General features: G+C 47.1%; 1 protein-coding gene across 9 annotated transcripts in view; it reads left to right on the forward strand.

Moving 5' to 3' along the window:
* Positions 1-15,863, forward strand: part of tfeb (transcription factor EB) — a 241,671-nt gene that overhangs the window by 182,144 nt on the left and 43,664 nt on the right. For 7 of the 9 annotated variants that reach the window (XM_068057541.1, XM_068057538.1, XM_068057546.1 and 4 more), the window contains one exon: positions 4,464-4,713. In XM_068057541.1, the coding sequence (XP_067913642.1) occupies positions 4,513-4,713 (201 nt within the window). In that variant the 5' untranslated portion in view covers positions 4,464-4,512. Of the gene's footprint in view, positions 1-2,571; positions 3,467-4,040; positions 4,060-4,463; positions 4,714-15,863 lie in introns of those variants that run through there. The other 2 variants (XM_068057542.1, XM_068057545.1) reach the window with 2 other exon arrangements.

Genomic DNA, 15,863 nt, shown 5'->3' on the forward strand with positions numbered 1-15,863 from the left:
CAGTGTGTAGCAGTGCAGTGGGAGTGCGGCAGGTTAAAAATGATTTGCCTGGTAAATTGTTTACCTTGTCTTTAAACTTTATGCAATGATTTTGTGGTTTTATTGCAGAAGGCCGTCAGTTCAGTTCATGTTGAACAAAATCAAAAAGGGGAAGAAGTTGACGAGGTCTATAAAAATACAGCCTGTGGTTTGCTTGACATTTCCCCTGTGCAATAACCCTTTTGCTGTGCTGAATCAGTCTGTGTTGTACACACTGGTTAAAGACTGATTATCCACTCACATTTGCCACTGTGGAGCTCATTTACATCTTGCACCTCTCCTCGACCTCTGGGGTCCTGTATGCAAAATTATAAATACCACAAAGAAAAAGACTTTTCTATTTTTTTCCGAGTAGTCATCCTTTGCTTGGAGTACAGTTCATCGAGCAATGGCTGATCTCCCACCAGAATGACTGATCTCTGTATCAGAACATAGACAGTGAGTGACAGCAGGCAATTCAACAGTGGAGGCTTCACAACCAAGCTTGACCGTGATGTCACCTCGTGTTCACGGAATCGTGATTAGGCGCAGGAACACAGACAGATTTCCCTTCTCATCCCAGTCAAAGGCCAATTGGACCTTGAGGTCATCCAAAACTCAGCTTCCCTATCCTTACTCGCACCGAGTCGCTTTCACCTATTACCTCTGTGCTCCTGGTCAAGCAACAACTTGATTTTAAAATCCTCATCCTTGTTTTCAAATCTCTCCATGGCATTGCCCCTCTCTATCTCTGTAATCTCCTAAAGGTGGGGTGGAAGGGGGAAGGAGGGCAGGTTGGGGTGTAGGGGGGCAGGTGGGGGAGAGGCAGGGTGGAGGGGGGCAGGTGGGGGGGTGGAGGGGAGGCAGGGTGGAGGGGAGGGGAGGGTTGGATGGGGGCGGGGTGGATGGGGGCAGGGTGGAGAGGAGGGGGACAGGGTGGAGGGGAGGGGAGGGAGGGGGGTGGAGGGGGTGCAGGTAGCGGGGAGGAGGGTTAGGCGGGTGGAGGAGGAGGGAGGAGGAGGGGGGAGGAGAAGGGGTGGAGGGGAGGTGGAGGGGGGAGGAGAAGGGGTGGAGGGGAGGAGAGAGGAGGAGAGGGGTGGAGGGGACGGGTTGCAGTTGAAGGGGGGAGCGGGGAGGATGGGGGGAGGAGATGGGTGGAGGGGAGAGGAGGAGGAGGGGGAGAGGAGGAGGGGGGGAGGAGAGGGGTGGAGGGGAGGGGGGTCGAGGGGAGGGGGGTCGAGGGGGGGGGGGGTAGGGGGCGGTTGTTAACTAGAACTGTGAAAGACACCCAGAAACACAATTCTAGATTTGGCAAGGTTTTTGATAAGGTCCCACAGAGTAGACCGGTCAGGAAAGTGAAAGCCCATGGAATGCAAGGGAAGGTGGCAAGTTTGAACCAAAATTGGCTCAGTGGCAGGAAGCAAAGGGTAATGGTTGAGGGGTGTTTTATGACTGGAAGGCTGTTTCCAGTGAGATTCCACAGGGCTCAGGTCCCTTGCTGTTAAGAAGTTTGTACATAATACAAAAATTGACCGTGTGGTACACAGTGAGGTAGAAAGCTGTAGAATGCAGGAAGATATCAATGGACTGGTCAGGTGGGCAGAAAAGTGTCAAATGGAGTTCAGTCTGGAGAAGTGTGAGGTGATGCATGGAAGGACAAACAAAGCAAGGGAACACAATAAATGGTAAGATACTGAGAAGTGTAGAAGAACAGAGGGACCTTGGAGTGTATGTCCACAGATCCCTGAAGGTAGCAGGACAGGTAGATAAGGTGGTTAAGAAAGCATACGGGATACTTGCCTTTATTAGACGAGGGATAGAATATAAGAACAGGGAGGCTCTGCTAGGTTTGTATAAAACAGCCGTTAGGCTGCAGCAAGAGTAGTGCACAGTTCTGGGCACTGCATCAAAGGGAGGATGTGATTGCACTAGGGACGGTACAGAGGAGATTTACAAGGATATTGTCAGGAATTAAAATTTTAGCTATGAAGAAAGATTAGTTAGGCTAGAAAAGTCACAGATTATAAACAAGTGAGGTGGGGGTTGGGCAAGAGATAACAAAGGAGAAGGTGCAGATTGGACCAGGCCACATAGCTGACCAAAAGGTCACAGAGCAAAGGCAAACAATATGTTAATGGTGTTTTGAAAGACAAAGCATTAGTACAGATTAGGTGTGAATATACTGAATATAGAACATCAGCAAGTGCAAACCTGAAGAAAAACAACCTGAAAAAAACAGTGGGTAAGCAAACTGAACAAACTAAGATGAAATGAAATAAATGCAAAAAATGTAAAAAGGAATGCAAAAAAAAGGAAGAAAAAATAACTAAAAATGACTAAAAATGAAAGTAAAGTGGGGGGCTGTCATGCTCTGAAATTATTATTCAGTATATTCACACCTAATCTGTACTAATGCTTTGTCTTTCAAAACACCATTAACATATTGTTTGCCTTTGCTCTGTGACCTTTTGGTCAGCTATGTGGCCTGGTCCAATCTGCACCTTCTCCTTTGTTATCTCTTGCCCAACCCCCACCTCACTTGTTTATAATCTGTGACTTTTCTAATATTTGTCAGTTCCGAAGAAGGGTCACTGACCCGAAACGTTAGCTCTGCTTCTCTTTCTACAGATGCTGCCAGACCTGCTGAGTGAATCCAGCATTTCTTGTTTTTGTTTCAGATTTCCAGCATCCGCAGTATTTTGCTTTTAGTTAGGCTAGGGTTGTTTTCTTTGGAACAGAGGAGGCTGAGGGGAGATTTTAATTGAGGTGTATCAAATTATGAGGGGATCGATAGAGTGAATAGGAAGGACCTATTAATGTCTTTGGCCTCCTTATCTCAAGAGACAATGGATACGCGCCTGGAGGTGGTCAGTGGTTTGTGGAGCAGCGCCTGGAGTGGCTATAAAGGCCAATTCTAGAGTGACAGGCTCTTCCACAGGTGCTGCAGATAAAATTGGTTGTCGGGGCTGTTACACAGTTGGCTCTTCCCTTGCGCTTCTGTCTTTTTTCCTGTCAACTGCTAAGTCTCTTCGACTCGCCACACTTTAGCCCCGCCTTTATGGCTGCCCGCCAGCTCTGGCGATCGCTGGCAACTGACTCCCATGACTTGTGATCAACATCACAGGACTTCATGTCGCGTTTGCAGACGTCTTTAAAGCGGAGACAAGGACGGCCGGTGGGTCTGATACCAGTGGCGAGCTCGTTGTACAATGTGTCCTTGGGGATCCTGCCATCTTCCATGTGGCTCACATGGCCAAGCCATCTCAAGCGCCGCTGGCTTAGTAGAGTGTATGTGCTGGGGATGCTGGCCGCCTCGAGGACTTCAGTGTTGGAGATACGATCCTGCCACCTGATGCCAGGGATTCTCCGGAGGCTGCAAAGATGGAATGAATTGAGACGTCGCTCTTGGCTGACATACGTTGTCCAGGCCTCGCTGCTGTAGAGCAAGGTACTGAGGACACCTGTGGGGATAATACATGATTCTGTAAGGTGTACACTTGCGTGTTGGCTGATCTTTCCTTGTATTAGATGGTGGCAAGTCTGCTGTGTGTTTCCAGTTCTTTCTGCTTTTATCTCTGAACCTCTGGCATTTCTGCTTGTCTTTTAAATTGAATAAATCCTATTGATGAAGCCCCAGAATTGAATCCTAAACAAGTCTGTCACCTTCTCGAGCAGCTTGCTTCCGTTCACCTGCATTGGAGTGGAGCCTGGGGGAAGAAGAAAGATTATTAACCAAAACCACTTCAACATTTAACATCCAATTGAGAAGTTGTTGGAATTGTGGTTGAGGAAAGTGCACCCCATCTAGTGAGCTGCTGTTGCTGTTTCACTGAGGATGCCTCAGGTTCTGGTGACTATCACGTGCAGACACATGGTATACAGTGTTGGCCTGGCATTTAATAATATTAATCACAGCTTTCAGACTTGGTCAGATCTGCGATCTCTCATTGAGGAAGTGATCTGTGTTGAGCAGCTGGCCTGCAGAAAGCCACTTCTTTCCCGCTGTGTGTTTCCAGAGTTTGTTTACTCAGCTCAGCACGGGTATGTATGGAGAGTGCCCCCATAAATGGGAGGTCTTGGGGCATAATTGGGCCACAGCGTTGAAGTGTTTTGTTTAACATTTGCCAGCATTTATTTCCCATCCCTCGTTGCCCTGAGAATGGGGTAGCGGGGGCTTTCTTGTTGTGGTTTGATGGAACTTGTTGGCTTGCAGGGCCATTTCAGAGGGCATGAAAAAATCATTCATGTTGGTGTAGGACTGATTAGGGAAGGGGAGGTGGGGCAGGGGAGGAGGAGGGGGAATGAGGTAAAGGAAGGGAGGTGAAGGAGAGGAGAGGCCAAGGAAGAGGAGGGGAAGGAGGGAGAGGTGGGGGGCAGTGAGGGAGGGGAGACAGCCTTTGCATATGCAGGCTTTTCGATGAGATATTTGTCTGAATATTTTGCAGTGATTTTAATTCTGACGGAGAGTTGGGAGACGGGACTTGAGCCCTTGCGATGTCGTCTCGCACCGGACTGCGCATGCAGCTAATGCGGGAGCAGCTACAGCAGGAGGAGCAGCGGGAGAAGGAGCAGCAACAACAGGCAGCCCTGCATTACATGCAGCAACGCATGGCAGTCACCGCCACACCCGCCATCAACGTCAGCAACTCTGCCTCCTTCCAGCCCCGGCCGCAGGTTCCTGTCGAGGTGTTAAAGGTACATTTAACTGTTCAGGTTTCATCAATATTCTCAAGCTACTGCACTGAGTACACCATGTGGAACATATGAATTAGGAGCAGGAGTAGGCCACTCGGCCCTTCGAGCCTGCTCCGCCATTCAATGAGTTCATGGCTGAACTAATTACTCCACATTCCCACCTACCCCCGATAACCTTCCACCCCCTTGCTCATCAAGAATCTGTCTACCTCTGCCTTAAAAATATTCAAAGACTCTGCTTCCACCGCCTTTTGAGGAAGAGAATTCCAAAGACTCACAACCCTCTGAGAGAAAAATTTCTCCTCATCTCTGTCTTAAATGGGCGACCCCTTATTTTTAAACAGTGACCCCCTAGTTTTAGATTCTCCCACAAGGGCAAACATCCTTTCCACATCCACCCTGTCAAGACTTTCAGGATATTATATGTTTCAATCAAGTCACCTCTTACTCTTCTAAATTCCAGCAGATACAAGTCTAGCCTGTCCAATCTTTCCTCATAAGACAGCCCACCCATTCCAGGTATTAGTCTAGTAAACATTCTCTGAACTGCTTCCAATGCATTTACATCCTTCCTTAAATAAGGAGACCAGTACTGTACACAGTACTCCAGATGTGGTCTCACCAATGCCATGTATAGCTGAAGCAAAACCTCCCTACTTTTGTATTCAATTCCCCTTGTGATAAACGATAAGATTCTATTAGCTTTCCTAATTACGTGCTGTACCTGCATACTAACCTTTTGTGATTCATGCACTAGGACACCCAGATCCCTCTGCATCTCAGAGCTCTGCAATCTCTCACCATTTAGATAATATGCTTCTCTTTTATTCTTCCTGCCAAAGTGAACAATTTCACACTTTCCCACTTTATACTTCACACCAGGTCTTTGCCCACTCACTTAACCTATCTATATCCCTTTGTAGCCTCCTTATTTCCTCTTCACAACCTCCTTTCCTACCTATCTTTGTGTCATCAGCAAATTTAGCAACCATACCTTCAGTCCCTTCATCCAAGTCATTTATATAAATTGTAAAAAGTTGAGACCCCAGCACAGATCCCTGTGGCACACCACTCATTACATCTTGCCAACTGGAAAATGACCCATTTATGCCTACTCTCTGTTTCCTGTGAGCTAGCCAACCTTCTATACATAATAATAAAAGCAAAATACTGCGGATGCTGGAAATCTGAAACAAAAACAAGAAATGCTGGAATCACTCAGCAGGTCTGGCAGCATCTTTGGAAAGAGAAGCAGAGTTAACGTTTCGGGTCAGTGACCCTTCTTTGGAACCTTCTATACATGTCAATATGTTTTCCCCTGCACCATGAGCTTTCATTTTCTGTAATAACCTTTGATGTGGCATCTTATCAAATGCCTTCTGGAATTCTAAGTACAGTACATCCACTGGTTCCCCTTTTTCACAGCACACGTAACTCCCTCAAAGAACACCAATAAATTGGTTGAACATGATTTCCCTTTCACAAAACCATGTTGACTCTGCCTGATAACTTTGAATTTTTCTAAATGCTCTGCTATAACATCTTTAATAATAGCTTCTAACATTTTCCCTATGACAGATGTTAAGCTAACTGGCCTGTAGTTTCCTGCTTTCAGTCTCCCTCCCTTTTTGAATAAAGGAGTTACATTCGCTATTTTCCAATCTAACAGAACCTTCCCTGAATCTAGGGAATTTTGGAAAATTAAAACTAATGCATCAACTATCTCACTTGCCACTTCTTTTAACACCCTAGGATGAAGTCCATCAGAACCCGGGGACTTGTCAGCCCGCAGCTCCGACAATCTGTTCTGTACCACTTCCCTGGTGATTGTAATTTTCTTGATTTCCTCCCTCCCTTTCATTTCCTGACTTACAGCTAATTCTGGGATGTTACTTATATCCTCAATAGTGAAGACTGATGCAAAATATCTGTTCAATTCATCTGCTATCTCCTTATTATCCATTATTAATTCCCCAGACTCACTTTCTATAGGACCAATGCTCACTTTGCTAACTGTTTTCTTTTTTAAATACCTATAGAAACTCTTACTCTCTGTCTTTATATTTCCAGCTAGCTTTTTCACGTACTCTAATTTTACCTTCCTTATCAATCTTTTAGTCAATCTTTGCTGTTTTTTATATTCTGTCCAATCTTCTGACCTGCCTCCCATCTTTGTGCAATTATAGGCTTTTTCTTTAAGTTTGATACTATCTTTAACTGTTTTAGTTAACCACGATGGCGAGTCTCACCCTTGGAATTTTTCTTTCTCATTGAAATGTATCTATTCTGAAAAATCCCCTTAAATGTCTGCCACTGCACCTCTATTGACCTATCCCTTAACCTGATTTGCCAGTTCACTTTAGCTAGCTCTGCTTTCATGCCTTCATAATTGCCCTTATTTAAGTTTAAAATACTAGTCTTAGACCCACTCTTCTCACCCTCAAACTGAATGTAAAATTCAACATATTATGATCACTGTTGCCTAGGGGCACCTTCACTATGAGGTTAGTAGTTAATCCTATCTCGTTGCACAATACCAGGTCTAGTATAGCCTGCTCTCTGGTTGGCTCCAGAACGTGCTGTTCTAAGATGATTATTGCTGTACCTTCTGACAAGCTGCCATTATTTCTTCCTTTATACTCCGTCCTACAGTGTGGTTAATGTTAGGTGGCCTGTACACCACTCCTACAAGTGACTTCTTGCCTTCATGATTTCTCATCTCTAGGCAAACTGCTTCTATGTCCTGGTCTCCTGAACTTAGGTCCTCACTCTCCATTGTGCTAATACCATCATTAACAGAGCTACCCCTCCACCTTTTCCTAGCTTCCTAAATGCCATGTACCCTTCAATATCATGTCCCAATCTATGTCCTGCCGCCATGTCTCTGTAATGGCGATCAGATCATACTTACTTATTTCTATTTGCACTCTCAATTCATCTGTTTTGTTTCGAATGCTACCTGCATTCAGATACAGAGCCTTTAGTTGGGTCCTTTTGTGATTTTTGTAACCTCTAGCCTTATCTGTTGATTTAGTCTTAGATTTGTACACTCTGTCCCTTCCGGTCACAGTCTGTTCATCATTTCCCATATTACTACCTTTCTCTCTTGCTTGTCTCTACGCCTTGATTTACCATATCTCCCCAAATTTTTTCCCTTGTCCCCACTATTCAGTTTAAGACCCTCTCTAATTCCCTAGTTATGCGGCTCGCTAGAACACCAGCCCCAGCACAGTTCAGGTGTAGACCGTCCCAACGGTACAGCCACCACTTTCCCCAGTACTGTTGCCAGTGCCCCACGAACCGGAACGTACTTCTACCACACCAGTCTTTGAGCCAGGGCAGCCAATGGCTCTGAGTCCAATTCCATACAGAGCAGCAATCAAACCTGGAAGTTCCCTCTGCCTTCCCTCACTTCTTACCCCCAATTTATTTCCTAGACACCCCCCCTCCCTTTACTTCTCACTTTCTCCCTCATTCCTCCTTCCCCACCCTTTCTCTCTCTCCCTCCTCTTTCTCTCTCTCTCTCTTCCCCTCCCTCCGCACTTTCCCCCCCTCCCTCTCCACTTTCCCCCCCCTCCCTCTCCACTTTCCCCCCTCCCTCTCCACTTTCCCCCCTCCCTCTCCACTTTCCCCACTCGCTCCCTCTCCACTTTCCCCACTCTCTCCCTCTCCACTTTCCCTTCTCCCTCTCCACTTTCCCCCCTCCCTCTCCACTTTCCCCACTCTCTCCCTCCCAATCTCCCCACTCTCTCCCTCTCACTCTCCCCACTCTCCCTCCACTTTCTCCCTTCACTCACTCCCGCCACCCTCTCCCGCCACTCTCTCTCTCTCCTTCCACTGCCTCGCCCACTCCTTCCACTCTCTCTCCCATTCCCTCCACTCTCTCTCCCACTCCCTCCACTCTCTCTCCCACTCCCTCCACTCTCTCTCCCTCTCCCGCCACTCTCTCTCCCTCTCCCGCCACTCTCTCTCCCTCTCCCGCCACTCTCTCTCCCTCTCCCGCCACTCTCTCTCCCTCTCCCGCCACTCTCTTTCCCTCTCCCGCCACTCTCTCTCTCCCTTTCCCGCCACTCTCTCTCTCCCTTTCCCGCCACTCTCTCTCTCCCTTTCCCGCCACACTCTCTGTCCCTTTCCCGCCACTCTCTCTCCCACTCCCTCCACTCTCTCTCTCCCACTCCCTCCACTCTCTCTCCCACTCCCTCCACTCTCTCTCCCTCTCTCTCCCACTCCCTCCACTCTCTCTCCCACTCCCTCCACTCTCTCTCCCTCTCTCTCCCACTCCCTCCACTCTCTCTCCCACTCCCTCCACTCTCTCTCCCACTCTCTCCAATCTCTCTCCCTCTCCCTCCACTCTCCCTCTCCCTCCAATCTTTCTCCCTCTCCCTCCACTCTCTCTCCCTCTCCCTCCACTCTCTCTCACACCCGCCACTCTCTCTCCCACTCCTGCCACTCTCTCTCCCACTCCCTCCACACTCTCTCCCACTGCCTCCACTCTCTCTCCCACTGCCTCCACTCTCTCTCCCACTCCCTCCACTCTCTCTCCCACTCCCTCCACTCTCTCTCCCTCTCCCGCCACTCTCGCTCCCTCTCCCACCACTCTCTCTCTCCCTCTCCCGCCACTCTCTCGCTCCCTCTCCCGCCACTCTCCACTGCCTCACCCCCTCCTTTTGCCCTGCCTCTTCCTGCTACATCTCCTCCTCTCTCCACCTTGCTGGTATTGCTTTGATATTGTCCCAGATTTATTGATTAGTCAGAAATAGAAAAACACAACATGATGGAATCGGAGAGAAAAGTGAGTTCAGGTGTATAGGTGAGGGGGGAAGGTGAGGGTGAGAGGTTGGGGTTGATGTCTCTTCAGAGCTGTGAAGGCTGCAGGATTTCTGTCTCTATCACTGACTGACCTGCCTCGTGCTGTCAGCAGTTACAGGCTGTCTCTCCATATGAAACCGGCACAAATTTTGTTCATGCAGCTCCTTATCGTGTCTCTCAGAAACATCTCAAAACATTTTACATTCATTAATTGCTTTGAAATACCCTCACAGTTGTATAGACAAACACAGCAGTACACAGCAAGAGCCCATGAACAGCAGTGCAGCAAATGTGTTTTATTTTGGCCTTGTTTGAGGGAGCAGTGTTGAACCAGGACACTGGGAGATCATGCTATTTATCTTCAAATAGATCTGTGGGATTCTTAACATCCACCTGTTTAGGCAGGCTGGTGTCTTGGTTTAACATTGGGTACAAAGGACAACACCTCTGACAGTACAGCACTCCCTCACTCCTGTCCTGGGTCATAGAGGAGACTCCCTGGGTTATGGGGCAGGGAGCTGTTTGTAAAAGAGCTCAGTGTTTCCACGTAGAGAGCCGTTCTGAGATTAACTGTAAATGTTTAACCCCAAGGAGGGGTGAAAGAAAGATAGGACTTGTGTTTGAGGTGATTGCTGAGCAAGTATCATAGTTTCAGCAATAAGTTCAGTGACCACTGACCTTCCAAAGCATAACATAGAGGACATAGTGCAGAGGATCAGGCTGTACGCACAGCAAGGGTTTGTATATACCAGAAATACTATGGTGAGGAATGCTCATTAGATTTTCAGCCTATTTCCTTTATGCTTGTTTGCTACAGTCCACGAACTCAGTGTCATTACTTTGGAGCCGTTTATAATCCATTCATGGTGATCCTTTCTCTTTCCTTTCCTCCCCCGAAGTAGAGATCCAGAGACCCAGGATAAAGCAAAATAAATTTAGCAACGGAAAATAGAACAGCCAGGGGGTGATTTTAACACACTGCTTTGGGGGAAACTGGGTGGGCTTGCAGTTAAATTGCCCAGGTTATCTACTGGACTACGAGTGCTGGGAGGTGAACGTTCCTGAATTTAAATTTCCCGCCGGGTTCCAAGTACAGGTGGTGGAAAAGGGGATTGTGCTCAGAGGAACAGGTGCCGGAATGGGAATGGAATTAGGAGCAAAGTGCCAGAAGGGGAGCTGCAGGTGAAGGGGAGTTGGAGTGAGAAAGTAACCCTCCATCGTCAGCCCCACAAGAATGGCTCTGACTGTCTCTGCTTCCTCAGGCACCCTTCCCAATCTCGAGCATCATTGTGAGAGGGCACTGACGGCCAATCCAACACCATTCCACTGTCAGCAGGTGGGTTGGTTAAATCAAGCTTGAGAGGTATAATAGCTGGAATCACAATGCTTGAGCATCAAACGAGTTTCTAACTTGCCTCGATACTCCCCCTGCTCTGTCCCATCAAAGAATAGTTGGCCTCAATGGTTACAATCTATGTTAATGACTTGGATGAAGGGACCAAGTGTAGTGAAGCCAAATTTGCTGACGATACAAAAATAGGTCAGAAAGCACATTGTGAGAAGGACACAAAGTGTCTGCAAAGGGATAGAGACAGGTTAACTGAGTGGACAAAAATTTGGCAGATGGAGCATAATGTGGGAAAATGTGAGATTGTCCACTTTGGCTGGAAGGATAGAAAAGCAGATTATTATTTAAATGGAGAGAGACTGCAGAATGCTGTGGTACAGAGGGTTCGGGGTGTCCTTTTACATGAATTACAAAAGTTAGCATGCAGGTACAGCAATTAATGAGGAAAGCAAATGGAATGTTGGCATTTATTGCAAGGGGGATGGAGTATGAAAGTAGGGAAGTCTTGCTACAACTGTGCAGGGCATTGGTGAGAACACAACTAGAGTACTGTGTGCACTTTTGGTCTCCTTACTTAAGGAGGGATATACTTGCATTGACAGCAGTTCAGAGAAGGTTCATTAGGCTGATTCCTTGGATGAAGGGATTGTCTTATGAGGAAAGTTTGAGTAGCTTGGGCCTATACTCATTGGAGTTTAGAAGAATGAGAGGTGATCTTATTGAAACATAAGATTCTGAGGAAGCCTGACAGAGTAGATGCTGAGAGGAAGTTTCTCTTTGTGGGGGAATCTAGAACTAGGAAACACAGTTTAAAAATAAGAGGGCTCCTATTTAAGATGGAAATGAAAGGAATTTCTTCTCTGAGGGTCATTAATCTTTGGAATTGTCTTTCCCAGTGAGCAGTGGAGGCTGGCTCATTGAATATATTGAAGGCTGAGTTAGACAGATTTTTGATCTACAAGGGAGTTAAGGGTTATGGGAGGCAGGTAACAAAGTGGAGTTAAGGCCACGATTAGATCAGCCATGATCTTATTGAATGGTGGAGCAGGCTCGAGGGGCCGAATGGCCTACTCCTGCTCCTATTTCTTCTTATGATCTTAGATGACTCTAGGGCAGGTGCAGCATAGGTTAGATACAGAGTAAAGCTCACTCTACACTATCCCAACAGTATTCTCCTCTCCCATTAACAAGGGAGAGCTACCATTCTCCATAAGTGTCATATTTAAAACAAAGGGATTTTAACCCTGCACTGTAAGCACATACACGGAATTCCTACTGCGAGGCTGTGACTGCATTCAGTTTTTCACAGAACAGGAGTGCTTTTTCCGTGCTGTTTAGTTTTTTTATGTAAAGCACTGACTCAGAGTGCTGCTTGCTGTGTAAAAGGTCAGAGTGGGAGGGGCAGGCATGAGTTCCCGAAAGAGGACAAAGGCAGATTTAATGCCTTAATCTGAGAGTGACATTTGATTTTAAAATGAAGAACTTTCCTGACCACAGAAATGACTGGGGGAAGGGATGGTCAAATGTGCTGAAGGAAGTTTGTGTTAGGAATTTCCGACTGTGCAGTAACTTGTCCTTCTAACAAAATGCAGCCTTCCGCTCCATCACACGGCCTGAATAAAGATGCCTGATTTTCATTTTGTTGCTACATGCAGTAAAGGAGCCTCTTTTTCTCTCTGCTCTGTCCTCTTCTCCTCCTCTGGCTCAGTTTCTCCACTCTTGTCAGCTGTGTCTCAGTGGGCAGCACTCTCATCTCTGAGTAAGAAGCGAGTGGGTTTGAGACTTGAGCACAAAAGCCAGGCAGACACTCCCAGGGTAGTATTGAGGGAGCTATGCACTGTCAGAGGGGCAGTACTGACAGAGTGCTGCACTGTCAGAGGGGCAGTACACAAGAACACAAGAAATAGGAGCAGAAGTAGACCATATGGCCCATCGAGCCTGCTCCGCCATTCAATACGATCATGGCTGAACTTGGGCTTCAATTCCACTTTCCTGCCCGCTTCCCATATCCCTTGATTCCCTGCGAGACCAAAAATCTATCTATCCCAGCCTTAAATGTATTCAACGATGGAGCATTCACAACCCTCTGGGGTAGAGAATTCCAAAGATTCACAACCCTTTGAGTGTAGTAATTTCTCATGATCTCAGTCCTGAATGATTGACCCCTTATCCTGAGACTATGTCCCTGTGTTTTAGATTCCCTGACCAGTGGGAACAATCTCTCAGCTTCTATCCCATCAAGCTCTTTCAGAATCTTGTATGTCTCAATTAGATCACCTCTCATTCTTCTAAACTCCAGAGAGTATAGGCCCAATTTACTCAGCCTCTCATTATAGGACAATCCCCTCATCCTAGGGACCAATCTAGTAAATCTTCGCTGCACTGCCTCCAGTGCAAGTATATCCTTTCTTAAATGTGAGAACCAAAACTGCACACAGTATTCCAGGTGCGGTCTCATCAAAGCCCTGTACAATTTTAGTAAGACTTCTTTATTCCTGTACTCCAATCCCCTTGCAATCAACATGTCATTTGCCTTCCTAATAGCCTGTTGCACTTGCATGTTAACTTTGTGTGTTCCTTGTACGAGTTCCCCCAAGTCTCTCTGAACATCAACACTTACCAGTTTCACACTTTTAAAAAAATATTCTGCTTTTCTATTTTTGCGACCAAAGTGAACAATTTCACACTTCCCTACGTTATACTCCATTTGCCATCTTGTTGCCCACTCACTTAACCTGTCTATATCTCTTTGCAGCCTCTCTATGTCCTCCCCGCAGCTTACCTTTCCACCCAGCTTTATATCATCAGCAATCTTAGATACATTACTCTCTGTCTCTTCATCCAAGTCATTAATATAGATTGTAAATAGCTGAGGCCCCAGCACTGATCCTTGCTGCACCCCACTATTCACTGCCTGCCAACTTGAAAATGCCTCATTTATGCCCACTCTTGGTTCCTGTCTGTTAATCAATCCTCAATCCATGCTATAATATTACCCCCAACACCACAAGCCCTTATCTTGCCTATTAATCTTTTATGTGGCACCTTATCGAATGCCTTTTGAAAATCCAGGTATACTACATCTACTGGTTCCCCTTTATCTACCCAGGGGAGGCGTTGGCATATTGGTATTGTCACTGGACTAGTAACCCAGAGACCCAGGGTTTTGCTCTGGAGACATGGGTTCAAATCCCACCACAGCAGAAGGTTGAATTTGAATTTAATTAATAAATCTGGAATTAAAAAGCTAGTCTAATGATGGCCATGAAACCATTGTCGATTGTTGTAAAAACCCATCTGGTTCACTAATGCCCTTTAGGGAAGGAAATCTGCTGCCCTCTGAAATGGCCTAGCAAGCCACTCAGTTGTATCTAACTGCTACGAAGTCAATAAAAAGGAATGAAACCGGACAGACCACCCGGCATCGACCTAGGCACCGGAAACGACAACGGCAAACCCAGCCCTGTCGACCCTGCAAAGTCCTCCTTACAAACATCTGGGGGCTTGTGCCAAAGTTGGGAGAGCTGTCCCACAGACTAGTCAAGCAACAGCCTGACATAGTCATACTCACCAAATCATACCTCACAGACAATGTCCCAGATACTGCCATCACCATCCCCGGGTATGTCCTGTCCCACCGGCAGGACAGACCCACATGAGGTGGTGGCACAGTGGTATACAGTAAGGAGGGAGTTACCCTGAGAGTCCTCAACATCGATTCTGGACCCCATGAAGTCTCATGGCATCAGATCAAACATGGACAAGGAAACCTCCTACTGATTACCACCTACCGCCCTCCCTCAGCTGATGAGTCAGTACTCCTCCATGTTGAACACCACTTGGAGGAAGCACGGAGGGTGGCAAGGGCACAGAATTTACTCTGGGTGGGGGACTTCAATGTCCATCACCAAGAGTGGCTCGGTAGCACCACTACTGACTGAGCTGGCCGAGTCCCAAAGGCCATATCTACTAGACTGGGTCTGCGGCAGGTGGTGGGGGAACCAACAAGAGGGGAAAACATACTTGACATCGTCCTCACCAATCTGCCTGCCGCAGATGCATCTGTCCATGACAGTATTGGTAGGAGTGGTCACCGCACAGTCCTTGTGGAGACGAAGTCCCGCCTTCACATTGAGGATACTCTCCATCGTGTTGTGTGACACTATCACAGTGCTAAATGGGATAGATTTTGAACAGATCTAGCAATGCAAAACTGGGCATCCATGAGGCAATGTGGGCCATCAGCAGCAGCAGAATTGTACTCAATCACAATCTGTAACCTCATGGCCCGGCATATCCCCCACTCTACCATTACCACCAAGCCAGAGACCAACCCTGGTTCAATGAAGAGTGCAGGAGGGCATGCCAGGAGCAACACCAGGCATACCTCAAAATGAGGTGTCAACCTGGTGAAGCTACAACACAGGACTATCTGCATGCCAAACTGCATAAGCAGCATGCAATAGACAGCTAAGCGATCCCATAACCAACGGATCAGATCTGAGCTCTGCAGTCCTGCCACATCCAGCTGTGAATGGTGGTGGACAATTAAACAACTAATTGGAGGAGGTGGCTCCACAAATATCCCCATCCTCAATGATGGGGGAGCCCAGCACATCAGTGCGAAAGATAAGGCTGAAGCATTTGCAACAATCTTCAGCCAGAAGTGCCGAGTTGATGATCCATCTCGGCCTCCTCCTGAAGTCCCCAGCATCACAGATGCCAGACTTCAGCCAATTCGATTCACTCCGATTGATATCAAGAAATGACTGAAGGCACTGGATACTGCAAAGGCTATAGGTCCTGACAATATTCCAGCAATAGTACTGAAGACCTGTGCTCCAGAACTTGCCGCGCCCCTAGACAAGCTGTTCCAGGCATCTACCCTGCAATGTGAAAAATTGCCCAGCTATGTCCTGTACACAAAAAGCAGGACAAGTCCAACCCGGCCAATTACCGCCCCATCAGCCTACTCTCAATCATCAGTAAAGTG

This window comes from Heterodontus francisci, chromosome 25 (assembly GCF_036365525.1).
Source record: "Heterodontus francisci isolate sHetFra1 chromosome 25, sHetFra1.hap1, whole genome shotgun sequence".
In the NCBI taxonomy this organism is placed as follows: Eukaryota; Metazoa; Chordata; class Chondrichthyes; order Heterodontiformes; family Heterodontidae; genus Heterodontus; species Heterodontus francisci.